The following is a 15,439-nucleotide window of genomic DNA, read 5'->3' on the forward strand; positions in this document are numbered from 1 at the left end:
TCAGTGCGGCATGGTGTTGTTCAGTGCGGCATAATGTTGTTCAGTGCGCCATAATGTTGTTCAGTGCGGCATGGTGTTGTTCAGTGCGGGATGGTGTTGTTCAGTGCAGGATGGTGTTGTTCAGTGCGGCATGGTGTTGTTCAATGCGGGATGGTGTTGTTCAGTGCGGCATGGTGTTGTTCAGTGCGGCATGGTGTTGTTCAGTGCGGCATGGTGTTGTTCAGTGCGGCATGGTGTTGTTCAGTGCGGCATAATGTTGTTCAGTGCGGCATAATGTTGTTCAATGCGGCATAATGTTGTTCAGTGCGGCATAATGTTGTTCAGTGCGGCATAATGTTGTTCAGTGCGGCATAATGTTGTTCAGTGCGGGATGGTGTTGTTCATTGCGGCATGGTGTTGTTCAGTGCGGCATGGTGTTGTTCAGTGCGGCATGGTGTTGTTCAGTGCGGGATGGTGTTGTTCAGTGCAGGATGGTGTTGTTCAGTGCGGCATGGTGTTGTTCAGTGCGGCATGGTGTTGTTCAGTGCAGCATAATGTTGTTCAGTGCGGCATGGTGTTGTTCAGTGCGGAATGGTGTTGTTCAGTGCGGCATGGTGTTGTTCAGTGCGGCATGGTGTTGTTCAGTGCGGCATGGTGTTGTTCAGTGCGGCATGGTGTTGTTCAGTGCGGCATGGTGTTGTTCAACGCGGGATGGTGTTCAATGCGGGATCGTGTTGTTCAGTGCGGCATGGTGTTGTTCAGTGCGGCATGGTGTTGTTCAGTGCGGCATGGTGTTGTTCAGTGCGGCATGGTGTTGTTCATTTCGGCATAATGTTGTTCAGTGCGGCATAATGTTGTTTAGTGCGGCATGGTGTTGTTCAGTGCGGGATGGTGTTGTTCAGTGCGTTATAATGTTGTTCAGTGCAGCATGGTGTTGTTCAGTGCGGCATGGTGTTGTTCAGTGCGGCATGGTGTTGTTCAGTGCGGCACAATGTTGTTCAGTGCGGCATAATGTTGTTCAGTGCGGCATGGTGTTGTTCAGTGCGGGATGGTGTTGTTCAGTGCGGGATGGTGTTGTTCAGTGCGGCATGGTGTTCAATGCGGAATGGTGTTCAATGCGGAATGGTGTTGTTCAGTGCAGGATGGTGTTGTTCAGTGCAGGATGGTGTTGTTCAATGCGGCATAATGTTGTTCAGTGCGGCATGGTGTTGTTCAGTGCGGCATGGTGTTGTTCAGTGCGGCATGGTGTTGTTCAGTGCGGCATGGTGTTGTTCAGTGCGGCATAATGTTGTTCAGTTCGGCATGGTGTTGTTCAGTGCGGCATGGTGTTGTTCAGTGCGGCATAATGTTCAGTGCGGCATAATGTTGTTCAGTGCGGCATGGTGTTGTTCAGTGCGGGATGGTGTTGTTCAGTGCAGGATGGTGTTGTTCAGTGCGGCATGGTGTTCAGTGCGGCATGGTGTTGTTCAGTGCGGTATCGTGTTGTTCAGTGCGGTATCGTGTTTCTCAGTGCGGTATCGTGTTGTTCAGTGCAGTATCGTTGTGTTGTTCGTATTGTGTTGTGTTGTTCGTAATGTGTTGTGTTGTTCGTATTGTGTTGTGTTGTTCATATTGTGTTGTTCGTATTGTGTTGTGTTGTTCATATTGTGTTGTTCATATTGTGTTGAGTTGTTCGTATTGTGTTGTGTTGTTCGTATTGTGTTGCCTTTAACACTTAGCCTCTAACACTTAGCCTCTAACACTTAGCCTCTAGCATCTAGAAGGTAAATAAATAGGAAGGAAGGACTCACCGGTGACGTCTTCGCCCACGTCCAAGCGTTGTACTTTGTATTTTCATCCTTCTGACAGTGGAAAACATAGCCAACAAACACCGTGGAACCTAAACGAATGAAAGAAAACTATCATTTGGCCACAACCAACATTCACAGATACAACACAATGTGACGTGCGGGGTTGAGGTTAAAGGTTGAGTGAAGGGCCCTCGTTTTAAACTACTTTTTTGAAAAGGATTGGGAACAAGTAAGACGTATTTAATTTATTTAATGGGAAGTAGTAAGAGCTATTGAATTTAATCTATGTATTATATTCTATTGTATTGTATTCTGTTGTATTCTTTTGGATTGTATTCACACTAACCCCACTAAAACTTCAGCCCACAAAAACTCGCCTCTGGCGCCTAGCCTCTGGCACTTAGCCTCTAACACTTAGCCTTTAACACTTAGCCTTTAACACTTAGCCTTTAACACTTAGCCTTTAACACTTAGCCTAGAAGGTGAATAAATAGGGTTAAAGGTTGAGTGAAGGGACCTCGTTTTAAACTACTTTTTTGAAAAGGAGTGGGAACAAGTAAGACGTATTTAATTTATTTAATGGGAAGTAGTAAGACTTATTAAATTTATTTAATCTACTTTTCTTCCCAGGCAAAATTTGATGTGCTGCAATTCCAAATTTCCAAAGTGAATGAAGGAATGAAGTCCTTTAAATTATGATTTTGTATAAATACTAGGCATTAACACAAAATCGACGGCACAAAATGGGCAGACTTTACTTGTTTGAAAAGGACTGGTTACAAGACAGACTTTTTTAATTTATTTAATGGGAAGAAGACTTATTTAGTTTAATTGATCTATTTTTGTTCCCTGGCAAAATTCGATTTGCTGCAATTCCAAATTTCCAAAGTGAATGAAGGAAAGAAGTCGTTTAAATTATGATTTTGTTTAAATACTAGGCATAGACACAAAATCTACGGCACAAAATGGGCAGACTTTACTTGTTTGAAGAGGACTGGTTACAAGACAGACTTTTCTGATTTATTTAATGGGAAGAAGACTTATTTAGTTTATTTAATCTATTTTTGTTCCCTGGCAAAATTGGATTTGCTGAAACTGTATTTTGCCAAATCTTGCCTTGAGACCTGATAGGAAGTATTAAACGCTTAGTTAAATCAATACAAGTTGGTAATAAGAGCGAGTAATGTTGGTTGAACCGATGAATGAAGGTTGAAAGCAATTTAAATTATGACTTTGTATAAATACTAGATATTAACAGAACATCTACTGCGCGAAATGGGCAGAGTTTACTTGTTTGAGAAGGAGTGGCTTATTCAAAACTAAGATTTATTTAATCTGTTTGTTCCCAGGCAAAATTGGATGTGATGCAATTCCAAATTTCACCACATGATGGTGCCCAATTTTGACTTCATAGGACATATTAAACACTTAGCTTGTTATTATGTTCAAGGTAATCAGATTTGTTTATTATTCTAATGGCCTCTTCAAAACTATTCTGGATTACTACTTTGGATCTATTCTACATTACTTGGCAACAACATACTCTGTAACAGATTAGGCAGTATAATCATATCTGTTAACTTGAGAGTGCCCACACTCAATCTACTTATCGTGATGTGTTAAATCAATTACTGTTAGACATTATTTGTCTGATAATCTACCAAATCTTTGAATTGAAGAATTTGTGATTTAATTAATAGCTTGTTGTTATATTAAGGGTAATCACACTTGTATATAATTCTAATGGCCTTCTTTTGAAAACTATTCTGAATTACAACTTTGGATCTTATATTACTTTGCAACAATCTACTCCGTGACAGATTAGGCAGTATAATCACATATGTTAACTTCAGTGCCCACACTGTATTAATTTATGGTTATTTGTTAAATCAAGTACTGTTAGACATGAAATAGGAAGTGTTTAACATAAATGTTATGGCTACTCACCATTGTAGCTCGCTCCTGGTCAATGATACGAGCCTCTTCTTGCAGTGGAAAACTTGCAGCCAACAAACACCGTGGAACCTAAAGGAATGAAATTAAACATTAACATTTCGCCTCGACCAATTTTCACACGTACAACGCAACGCGGCTACACTTCTGCTATTACAAACGTAAATCTCCTTAAACACAATGAGTGTTACTTACCGTGTACGCTCTAGACGGTCCAGTTGCAAGCAGAAAATAAAGATATTTCTGTTGATAATCGTCGCTGCTCAGTGGCTCACGGCCATCGCGCCAACAGATTTGAATTTTGGCGGAGGTTCGGGCAATTACGTCATATCCGCGGCACATGACTGCGACGTAATACCCGCTTATCTGAAACGGCAGTTAAAAGTAGAGTTACATCAAGTTTTCTTGGAACCTAAACGAATGAAAGAAAACTATCATTTGGCCACAACCAACATTCACAGATACAACACAACGTGCGGGGTTGAGGTTAAAGATTGAGTGAAGGGCCCTCGTTTTAAACTACTGTTTTGAAAAGGAGTGGGAACAAGTAAGACGTATTTAATTTATTTAATGGGAAGTAGTAAGACTTATTAAATTTATTTAATCTACTTTTCTTCCCAGGCAAAATTTGATGTGCTGCAATTCCAAATTTCCAAAGTGAATGAAGGAATGAAGTCCTTTAAATTATGATTTTGTATAAATACTAGGCATTAACACAAAATCGACGGCACAAAATGGGCAGACTTTACTTGTTTGAAAAGGACTGGTTACAAGACAGACTTTTTTAATTTATTTAATGGGAAGAAGACTTATTTAGTTTAATTGATCTATTTTTGTTCCCTGGCAAAATTCGATTTGCTGCAATTCCAAATTTCCAAAGTGAATGAAGGAAAGAAGTCGTTTAAATTATGATTTTGTTTAAATACTAGGCATAGACACAAAATCTACGGCACAAAATGGGCAGACTTTACTTGTTTGAAGAGGACTGGTTACAAGACAGACTTTTCTGATTTATTTAATGGGAAGAAGACTTATTTAGTTTATTTAATCTATTTTTGTTCCCTGGCAAAATTGGATTTGCTGAAACTGTATTTTGCCAAATCTTGCCTTGAGACCTGATAGGAAGTATTAAACGCTTAGTTAAATCAATACAAGTTGGTAATAAGAGCGAGTAATGTTGGTTGAACCGATGAATGAAGGTTGAAAGCAATTTAAATTATGACTTTGTATAAATACTAGATATTAACAGAACATCTACTGCGCGAAATGGGCAGAGTTTACTTGTTTGAGAAGGAGTGGCTTATTCAAAACTAAGATTTATTTAATCTGTTTGTTCCCAGGCAAAATTGGATGTGATGCAATTCCAAATTTCACCACATGATGGTGCCCAATTTTGACTTCATTGGACATATTAAACACTTAGCTTGTTATTATGTTCAAGGTAATCAGATTTGTTTATTATTCTAATGGCCTCTTCAAAACTATTCTGGATTACTACTTTGGATCTATTCTACATTACTTGGCAACAACATACTCTGTAACAGATTAGGCAGTATAATCATATATGTTAACTTGAGAGTGCCCACACTCAATCTACTTATCGTGATGTGTTAAATCAATTACTGTTAGACATTATTTGTCTGATAATCTACCAAATCTTTGAATTGAAGAATTTGTGATTTAATTAATAGCTTGTTGTTATGTTCAGGGTAATCAGACTTGTATATAATTCTAATGGCCTTCTTTTGAAAACTATTCTGAATTACAACTTTGGATCTTATATTACTTTGCAACAATCTACTCGGTGACAGATTAGGCAGTATAATCACATATGTTAACTTCAGTGCCCACACTGTATTAATTTATGGTTATTTGTTAAATCAAGTACTGTTAGACATGAAATAGGAAGTGTTTAACATAAATGTTATGGCTACTCACCATTGTAGCTCGCTCCTGGTCAATGATACGAGCCTCTTCTTGCAGTGGAAAACTTGCAGCCAACAAACACCGTGGAACCTAAAGGAATGAAATTAAACATTAACATTTCGCCTCGACCAATTTTCACACGTACAACGCAACGCGGCTACACTTCTGCTATTACAAACGTAAATCTCCTTAAACACAATGAGTGTTACTTACCGTGTACGCTCTAGACGGTCCAGTTGCAAGCAGAAAATAAAGATATTTCTGTTGATAATCGTCGCTGCTCAGTGGCTCACGGCCATCGCGCCAACAGATTTGAATTTTGGCGGAGGTTCGGGCAATTACGTCATATCCGCGGCACATGACTGCGACGTAATACCCGCTTATCTGAAACGGCAGTTAAAAGTAGAGTTACATCAAGTTTTCTTGGAACCTAAACGAATGAAAGAAAACTATCATTTGGCCACAACCAACATTCACAGATACAACACAACGTGCGGGGTTGAGGTTAAAGATTGAGTGAAGGGCCCTCGTTTTAAACTACTGTTTTGAAAAGGAGTGGAAACAAGTAAGACGTATTTAATTTATTTAATGGGAAGTAGTAAGACTTATTAAATTTATTTAATCTACTTTTCTTCCCAGGCAAAATTTGATGTGCTGCAATTCCAAATTTCCAAAGTGAATGAAGGAATGAAGTCCTTTAAATTATGATTTTGTATAAATACTAGGCATAAACACAAAATCGACGGCACAAAATGGGCAGACTTTACTTGTTTGAAAAGGACTGGTTACAAGACAGACTTTTTTAATTTATTTAATGGGAAGAAGACTTATTTAGTTTAATTGATCTATTTTTGTTCCCTGGCAAAATTCGATTTGCTGCAATTCCAAATTTCCAAAGTGAATGAAGGAAAGAAGTCGTTTAAATTATGATTTTGTTTAAATACTAGGCATAGACACAAAATCTACGGCACAAAATGGGCAGACTTTACTTGTTTGAAGAGGACTGGTTACAAGACAGACTTTTCTGATTTATTTAATGGGAAGAAGACTTATTTAGTTTATTTAATCTATTTTTGTTCCCTGGCCAAATTGGATTTGCTGAAACTGTATTTTGCCAAATCTTGCCTTGAGACCTGATAGGAAGTATTAAACGCTTAGTTAAATCAATACAAGTTGGTAATAAGAGCGAGTAATGTTGGTTGAACCGATGAATGAAGGTTGAAAGCAATTTAAATTATGACTTTGTATAAATACTAGATATTAACAGAACATCTACTGCGCGAAATGGGCAGAGTTTACTTGTTTGAGAAGGAGTGGCTTATTCAAAACTAAGATTTATTTAATCTGTTTGTTCCCAGGCAAAATTGGATGTGATGCAATTCCAAATTTCACCACATGATGGTGCCCAATTTTGACTTCATAGGACATATTAAACACTTAGCTTGTTATTATGTTCAAGGTAATCAGATTTGTTTATTATTCTAATGGCCTCTTCAAAACTATTCTGGATTACTACTTTGGATCTATTCTACATTACTTGGCAACAACATACTCTGTAACAGATTAGGCAGTATAATCATATCTGTTAACTTGAGAGTGCCCACACTCAATCTACTTATCGTGATGTGTTAAATCAATTACTGTTAGACATTATTTGTCTGATAATCTACCAAATCTTTGAATTGAAGAATTTGTGATTTAATTAATAGCTTGTTCAGGGTAATCAGACTTGTATATAATTCTAATGGCCTTCTTTTGAAAACTATTCTGAATTACAACTTTGGATCTTATATTACTTTGCAACAATCTACTCGGTGACAGATTAGGCAGTATAATCACATATGTTAACTTCAGTGCCCACACTGTATTTATTTATGGTTATTTGTTAAATCAAGTACTGTTAGACATGAAATAGGAAGTGTTAAACATAAATGTTATGGCTACTCACCATTGTAGCTCGCTCCTGGTCAATGATATGAGCCTCTTCTTGCAGTGGAAAACTTGCAGCCAACAAACACCGTGGAACCTAAAGGAATGAAATTAAACATTAACATTTCGCCTGGACCAACATTCACACGTACAACGCAACGCGGCTACACTTCTGCTATTACAAACGTAAATCTCCTTAAACACAACGAGTGTTACTTACCGTGTACGCTCTAGGCAAAATTGGATGTGATGCAATTCCAAATCTATCTGAAACGGCAGTTAAAAGTAGAGTTACATCAAGTTTTCTTTTTTAATCAACACAATCATTTACAACCGTTGACCAGAAAGAATCGTCGAAATTCGACGTCCCCCACAAACGCCACGCTCACTCGCTTTTCAGGGCAACAAAAGTACTTCTTTTTAAAAACGATGAGTTGTACTTACCGTGTACGCTCTGGACGGTCCAGTTGCGAGCAGAAAATAAAAATATTTCTCTTGTTAGTCGTATGTTACCATCCGCTGTGTCTTTGTCAACATCGCCGCCATTTTCCTACTTCCTGCTGCGAGCCACGCCCACGGATTTAAATTTGGGCGGAAGCTCTTTCCATTGGCGTCGTTTTCGCGTATAGCAAATCCGATTGGTTGGGAAGGGGGCACGGTTATGCAGCCGAGGGGTCCTGTGATCGGTGGGATGTAAAGTAGGCGTCGACGTCACGTCCGCGTCACGTGACCACGACGTGGCAGACGTCATATAGCAACCGCTGTTTTGTTTAGTAGACTTACAGTTGTTATGCATTGACATAATGGCGCACACACCAAATAGATTTAAATAAATTAAATAATTCTTCTGCCCACTCTCTTTTAAACAAGTTAACTCTCCCCGCGGATTTGAATTCCGGCGAAAGTTACGCCCATCGACGTCACGTATGTCACGTGACCACGACGTGGCAGATGTCATATAGCAACCGCTGTTTTGTTTAGTAGATTTACAGTTGTTATGCATTGGCATAATGGTGTGCACTCAAAATAGATTTAAATAAATTAAATATTTCTTCTGCCCACTCCCTTTTAAACAAGTTAACTCTGCCCACGTCCATTGACGTCTTGTCTGCGTCACGTGACCACGACGTAGCGACGTCATATAGTAACCGCTGTTTTGATCAGTAGACTTAGTTATTATGCGTTGACATAATGGCGCACTGGTTAGCATGGCCACCTCTTAAGCATGATGTTGCGGGTTCGACGCATGATCAATGTTAGCATGGAGTGAGCTGAAGTGCATGGCGCTGAAGATTTGAATCTTTGAAATGCGCTGAGGTCTGACATATCAGGCAGAATGGTTTGCCATCACGTTCAACAAAAAATAGAAACTTTCCCACTCTGATTAAAACGTCCTGTGTTCATCTACGTATTTTCGTTTTGCTGTGCATCTTTTCCCTGCCATTTCGAGAGCCCAATTGACACTCATAGTTTAAAGAAATGTGTTTGCCCATCCTACTTTGTGGAATTTCACCACATGCGCTTTTGACCAAAATACCAAATTGAACTCAAGTGAAGCCAACACGCACTCTGATCCGCCGTCAGCACGTCATTCACGCCAGCGTGGCTGGCTTTTTCGCCGTCCGTGGCGGGGCAGTCCCGCTGCGGTAGCGCCTCGTACAACATGGCCTCCAGCTCCAGGATCCTCTGGGCCGCAATCCTCGTCCATCAGTGGTCCGGCGGGAGATTTGAGGGCGGCTTACCTTATGAGCCTGGTCCATGGAACACTTCCTGAAGTCCAACTCTTCATCCAGGTAGCCCTTCTGCTTGCAGAACATATCCTAGCACAGCTCAAGGTCAGAATTGTTGGGGTACATTGCCGGAGTTCCCCTTGGCTGATGTCGCATGTCTGTCTACCTTCTCACTTTCAATGTCCAACATCTTCTGTTGAAGTGCTGACTTGGTCACTTTGATGTATTCTAACCACTGAGGAAAGGCTGCTGTCACATAAGCAGAATGCGAGAGCGTGCGTGGACGTGCGCGTTACCTTCTCGGCTAGGGTGAGAAGGGTCCTGGCGTGAATCACGACCACCTGCTCCTCGTTGGTGAGATTCTGCAAGAGCCCAAAGGCACAGCGTCAACAAGCTTCTTTCAGCGCAAAGCCTTCCAAAAGTCACATTTGAGCCGCCGAGTCTCGTGGAGTGCGAACATAAGGAGTTCGACATACACTTACGGCGTTATAGCCCAGGATGTCCAGCTTCTTCATCAGATCACTGATGACGATGTCCGGGGGAAAGGCGCAAGGAGCAATGTAAGGTGTTCTGGGACCTCGGGTTAAGGTTAGGGTTGCGAGGGACGCCTTACGTACGCTCACGCCCTCGGCCTCGCAGTAGATCTGCAAAGGGCTGAGGCCGTCTGGGAAACGGACTTGCAGAAACTTCAAGACGGGGGAGCGCCACTCCCTCTCCTGAAAGGCAGAGGCATGCATCCGTCCGTCCGTCCGTCCGTCACATCTCTGGCCTCAACACGCTTGTGCGAGTCTTCCCACCTCCAGCTCCAGGATGCGGAACTCAAGCAGTTCGTTTTGGTCTCGGATATCCTGGATGTGCTCTTTCATACGCGCTTCTTCCGCCTCCATCCGCCTGACCTGAAAAGACAGTCAGACCTCATCTGCGGGGCTTCCCGACAGGTGTGACGCCAAGCGACTCCGCCCAGCGCCTTTCTTTCCGTCACCTTTTCGGCCAACTGCTGATTGCTCTGACGCAGCAGCTGCTTCTCCTCCACCCACTTGACATTCTAGAAGAGACAAACGCGTGGACAGCTTTGGAATGTTGTGTCATTTTCATCCACAAATTCTTTGGTTGACTGGAAAATGACATTTGCTTTTCTCCGCATTTTCCCAGCCACGTTCGGGGGGTGGGGGGGGGGGGGGTGGGGGTTGGTCCAGTAATGCCAGACGGATGAGTGACTGAAGAATGTAGCTATTTTGTCTGAGAAAAAGGTGTGCTCATTGATGAGCTTACCTGTCCTTGTTGCTTCAGCGCTGACTCCAGATCTGCTACTCTGCTTTGATAGTGACCCATTTCTACCATCAGCTTTTCTCTGGTCTGAAAGGAGGAGGAGGGAGGCTCCTCCTCCTCCTTTCAGACCAGAGAACACCCGAGGCTGGGTGAGAACGGGGAGGCTGCGACCCGGCCGGGGGTTGCGGGAAGGGGCGCCACCTTGATCTCCTTCTCGGCGTCGTAGTCCCCTTCGCTGGTCTGGGCTAGCAGAGCGTAGGCTCGTTGCAGCGCTTGATATTCTTGCGTCAGCTGGCGGTAGCGAAGCTCCGCCTCTTCATGCACACACCAATGCAACACAGCACTAGTACCAGAATCAGTCAGACCGGCGACAAAGCACCCGCGACGCAAAGACGAGTCCGATTCCAGGCTGAAGAGGAATGTTTGGTGCCAATACGCTAGCAGAAATGGCGGGCTACCTCTTCGGGTTCCGTGTCGGGGGTTCTGTCGGTGTGAAAAGACAAGGACGATCCGTCCGAGTCCACCAACACGTCTTCGTCGTAGCCGTAAAATGTTCTGATGACCTGCGGGCGCGGAAGCAAACATCTCTCTGAACAAACTGAAGCGACACCTCACGATGAATCGACGAGAGGAACGATAGCGAGAAAAAGGCCATTTCATCTTGCGCAACACCAAGCAGCCGCAAACAAACAGACCCACCTTGCAGGACCTCACGCTTTGTTCCTCCTCAGAGATTCTCGACGTCGGTATCGTAGCAGCAAATCTCTCTCCTGTCGACACAAATAATCCGCCTTTGAGATTCTTTGGATGCAAAGGGAACGAACGGCTCCGGCGCAGAAACAAACGCGACTCACAATGACATTTCTGACATGAGCTCCTGTCTCCAGAGCCTGAAAAACACGTCACCGGCGATGATTGGAGGGACGCTCGTCTTTTCCAAAAGTGACAACTACAGGGTGTGTCAGGGTTTTCCAGATTATCTTTATCGTATCATTATGTTGCTTTGACTTTGACTGCAACCTGTAGTAAATAATATTATTTATCCCTTATTTATCCCTATCGCTTATCCCTTCCTACACAAAGTCGTAAAACACCCCTTGCTATGTTTTGACTAGAGGTCAAGGGCTTCCTCTATTCAATCCACTCTTACACCCACCCTGTTTCTCTTAATTAAAATGCTCGTGCAGGAGCCGAGAGTCAGACTTCATTCGTACAACGGATGGACTCTCCACCTGCAGGTGTCCAAAAGAACTTACTTGTCTCCCGTGTGGTTCTTGCAAAATAAGTTGGAGCGAGCGCAACTCTAACAGGGTGCATTTTGCCACTAGCTGCCTACGGACAATGACGTCGCGCTCGCGGCTCATGGTTGACGGGCTGAGCAGCCGGGCAAGTCCGTCGTTTTCAGCGCACAGCGAGTGGCAAAGGCGCTGACAAAACGGGAGCTTTGAGCTGCTGAAAACGGCAAAACAAGTCTAAAGCGTGTTCAAACGCGTGCGCACAATGCTCCTGCTTGAAAGGTCGGAATTTAAGGGGCCAATTTTTTGGATGGCGGCCGCCGGCCAAGCTTTGGACGGAAAAGGTTTCCTGGCGACAGCGAGCGAGCGCGGCGCTGCCGTACGTGCACCGAGTCGCCTGCCTGAAGACCTTGGACAAGTCGTCGATGATGTGCCGCTGCTCCACAACTTGAAGGAACTCCATTTCACCGTCCTGCTGGCCGCAACCGCGGTCCAGGTCATTGAGCGAACTAGGCCTTCTCTGTGGAACACAAATGCAGTGGACTCTGTTGGCACGCCGCCGTTGTCCGCGTCGACTTACCAAGCTTGCCATCTCCTCGTTCTCCTGGGTGACAAAGCGCACTTTGTTTTCAAGGCGACACAGCACCAGCGAGAGTTCTTCATTCTTCCTGCTCAGGCGTTTGTTTTTGTACAGGAGTGGCAGAAACTGGCTTTCTGTTTCTCTCAGTCGCTTTAGCTGCAAGCATGAAGTGCGGGATGTGAAAGACGCACAACACGCGGGCCAGAACGTATCCATTCCTTTTGCATCGGTTTGAACGGAATCGTGGCTTTGGCTCCCAATAAAAGACATCTACCAGGCAACCGACTCGCCGCGCCGCTCAACTAATAAGCAAGCGCAATGGGTGCATCGCTGGATGGCGCGCATCAAACGTAGCGCAAACCTTCAAGCGTGCCGTCAATAAATTACCAGTTCATTGCGCTCTTCAGAAAGCAGGGCGTTTCGATCCTCCAGTTTCCTGATGACTGCGCTGAGCTCAGCGATTTTCAGATGAAACCGTCGCGTGTCCCGATCCTCCTGAGACTGAAAACGCCCCGCAACACACACACACAAGCACTCGTTCAAAGTTCAAAACTGTTTTTGTGCTACCTTCCTCCAGCAACGAACTAAGTCATGCGTACTGCAAGTGTGTGATGAGGTGGCTTACGCAATGAAGAGGATTGCTAGTAGCGGCGTTGACCCCACTTCCAGGGTAGTTTAGGCCCGCCCTTTGGGAATCCCTCAGGGCAGCGATCTGCTGCTCGGCAGCCTGAGTCTGCAGCTGAAGGCGGTGGACGTGGCCGGCCCCAGGGCTTCATCCAAAACACTAACCGCTCTGTCTTTCAGCTTGATCTCATCCGTCTGGATGTACAAACGGGGAGCGCTCAGGCAGGCGGGCAAACTCATTTGCCAGAATTGTGACAAAAACAAAGAGAGCAACTGGCCAATTTTTTTCTTGAATCGACTAGAACACCTTTGCTGTGACAAAAGCGAAGCGAGCAACCGGACATTTTCTTCTTGTGAAATAGAATAGAATAGAATGCCTTAGGTGTCATTGCACTGCAGGTATACAACGAAATTGGGAACATAGCCACGCACCGCGCATCTGATCAGTCCTACCAGTCGGCGGATCTCCCTCTCGCAGTCTCTCTTGGTTCGGCTCAGCTCCTCCCGATGCTGGTGATGAGCCGATCGGAGCTCGGCCGCTCGGGACTGCCAGGCCTGCTGGGCCGCTGCCAGGGCTTCTTCCGCGCTCCTGGTGGAGGCGACACCGCTCGGTCTCCCGACACCGCCGCGTCTCCTCCACCTCCGCCAGCAAAGCGCCCCCCCTCCTCACCTGAGCAGACATTGCGCCACACCGGGCCGTTGAGACCGCAACGGAGCGCCGCGACGCTTACTGGGGACAAGCTACACAATACGGTAGCGGCCGCATCGAAGCCCGACGTGGCGTGCGGATAGTCGGACACGGATAGAGCGGATCACCTTGTCCATGGAGCCGTCCCTCAGGCTGAGGACCAAGGCATTCAGTCGCTGGATCTCTCCATCTTTGATTTTGATCACTCTCATCAGCTCCATTTCATGCTGCCGCAGTAATGTCTCCCTGGTAATGGCTAACTCTTTCTGCTTCTCCTCATGGAGTTTGCTTTTGAGTTCCGTCATGGCGGCGGTGGCACGGTGGTGCTCCGCCCGCAGGTCCTGACTTCTCTCTCTCTCTCCAGACAGCTGACCTGACATGACTTAGACTTAGACTTAGACAAACTTTATTGTCATCTTGTCTGCACATGGTGCATACAAAACGAAATTCCGTTGCATACGTCTTACAACAAAGTAGTGATATTGCAGTTGAATAGAAGTAACATATCCTATGAAAAAATATATATATACATATACTATATATATATATATATATATATATATATATATATATATATTAAAAATAAGTATAAAGTGCAGCAGTGATAATTATGCAATAGTGCAAGTAGGCAAAACAGTATTCAAGAGTGTGCAGAGGAATGCTAAACCATGTATTAAACTTCTATTTAAAGGGTTTATACAAGTTCAGTAAAGTTGGTAGTGCGAGATAGTGCAAGATAGAGGTCCGTAGTGTCATAAAGTACAGTTCTGTGAATGTGTGATGCAGAGTTCAGTTTAGAGCTCAACAGTTCTAGTGTTCAACAGTCTGATGACAGCAGGGAAAAAGCTGTTGCAGAACCTGGTGGACCTGCAGCGGATGCTGCAAACCTCTTCCCAGAGGGCAGCAGGGAGAACAGTCCATGGTGGGGGTGTGATGGGTCATTGATGATGTTACGGGCACGGGACATGCAGCGCTGAGATGAAATGTCCTGAATGGAGGGAAGAGGAGCCCCTATGATCCTCTCTGCTGTCCTCACCACTCTCCTCACGTTCTTCCAATCGGAGGCGGTGCAGCCTCCACACCACACAGAGAGACAGCTTGTCAGAATGCTCTCTATGGTGCTCCTGTAGAACGTCCTCATGATGGGTGGGGGCAGGTGGGCTCTCCTCATCCTCCGCAGGAAGTACAAGCGCTTCTGTGCCCTCTTGACCAGTGCCGTAGTGTTCATAGTCCAGGTGAGGTCTTCTGTGATGTGGACCCCCAGGAATTTGGTGGTGCTGACCACCTCCACAGCTGAGCTGTTGATGATCAGTGGAGCGTGGTGAGGCTGTTTTTTCCTGAAGTCGACGATGATCTCCTTCATCTTCTCCTCATTCAGGATCAGGCTGTTTTCTCTGCACCAGCCCACCAGCTGCTCCACCTCCTCTCTGTAGTCCAGGTCGTTGTTGTCTCTGATGAGCCCCACCACCGTTGTGTCGTCTGCTGACTTCACGATGTGATTGGTGGTGAACCTGAGGACGCAGTCGTGTGTCATCAGGGTGAACAGCAGGGGGCTCAGGACGCAGCCCTGAAGGGAGCCTGTGCTGAGGGTGATGACATCAGAGGTGTTCTGTCCGACCCGGACTGACTGAGGTCTGTTGGTGAGGAAGTCTAGCAGCCAGTTGCGAAGGGGGGTGTTGAAGCCCAGGTGTTCCAATTTTCCTACCAGATGCTGTGGGATGATGGTGTTAAACGCT

General features: G+C 44.6%; 1 protein-coding gene and 3 long non-coding RNA genes across 6 annotated transcripts; all 4 read right to left on the reverse strand.

Annotated features, from left to right (window-relative positions):
• Window positions 1-1,444: 1,444 nt before the first annotated feature.
• On the reverse strand, window positions 1,445-4,084 carry LOC148401232 (uncharacterized). Its single transcript, XR_015857163.1, has 3 exons — window positions 3,918-4,084; window positions 3,717-3,794; window positions 1,445-1,858 (listed from the first exon to the last, which is right to left on the reverse strand). It is a non-coding gene; the product is annotated as an uncharacterized LOC148401232 (long non-coding RNA).
• Window positions 4,085-5,655: 1,571 nt separating this feature from the next.
• On the reverse strand, window positions 5,656-7,675 carry LOC148401233 (uncharacterized). The gene is made up of 3 exons (XR_015863225.1): window positions 7,597-7,675; window positions 5,862-6,032; window positions 5,656-5,738 (listed from the first exon to the last, which is right to left on the reverse strand). It is a non-coding gene; the product is annotated as an uncharacterized LOC148401233 (long non-coding RNA).
• A 1,258-nt stretch (window positions 7,676-8,933) lies between these two features.
• On the reverse strand, window positions 8,934-10,710 carry LOC148401234 (janus kinase and microtubule-interacting protein 3-like). Of its 3 annotated transcripts, none has more exons than XM_088368734.1 (8): window positions 10,580-10,710; window positions 10,290-10,352; window positions 10,105-10,203; window positions 9,784-10,023; window positions 9,604-9,669; window positions 9,474-9,542; window positions 9,320-9,397; window positions 8,934-9,263 (listed from the first exon to the last, which is right to left on the reverse strand). In XM_088368734.1, exons 1-8 carry the CDS (start codon window positions 10,646-10,648, stop codon window positions 9,087-9,089), a joined length of 861 nt encoding a protein of 286 aa, XP_088224860.1. In that variant the 5' UTR covers window positions 10,649-10,710; the 3' UTR covers window positions 8,934-9,086. The 3 variants fall into 3 exon arrangements, with proteins under 3 accessions (XP_088224860.1, XP_088224861.1, XP_088224862.1); XM_088368735.1 differs by having other exon boundaries at window positions 9,790-10,023; window positions 10,580-10,703; XM_088368736.1 differs by lacking the exons at window positions 9,474-9,542; window positions 9,604-9,669 and having other exon boundaries at window positions 9,320-9,379; window positions 9,790-10,023.
• A 28-nt stretch (window positions 10,711-10,738) lies between these two features.
• On the reverse strand, window positions 10,739-13,009 carry LOC148401235 (uncharacterized). Its single transcript, XR_015857108.1, has 5 exons — window positions 12,779-13,009; window positions 11,431-12,547; window positions 11,276-11,346; window positions 11,035-11,139; window positions 10,739-10,890 (listed from the first exon to the last, which is right to left on the reverse strand). It is a non-coding gene; the product is annotated as an uncharacterized LOC148401235 (long non-coding RNA).
• Window positions 13,010-15,439: the final 2,430 nt, after the last annotated feature.

This window comes from Syngnathus floridae, chromosome 2 (assembly GCF_059516105.1).
Source record: "Syngnathus floridae isolate MCC-2025c chromosome 2, RoL_Sflo_1.0, whole genome shotgun sequence".
NCBI classification, from domain to species: Eukaryota; Metazoa; Chordata; class Actinopteri; order Syngnathiformes; family Syngnathidae; genus Syngnathus; species Syngnathus floridae.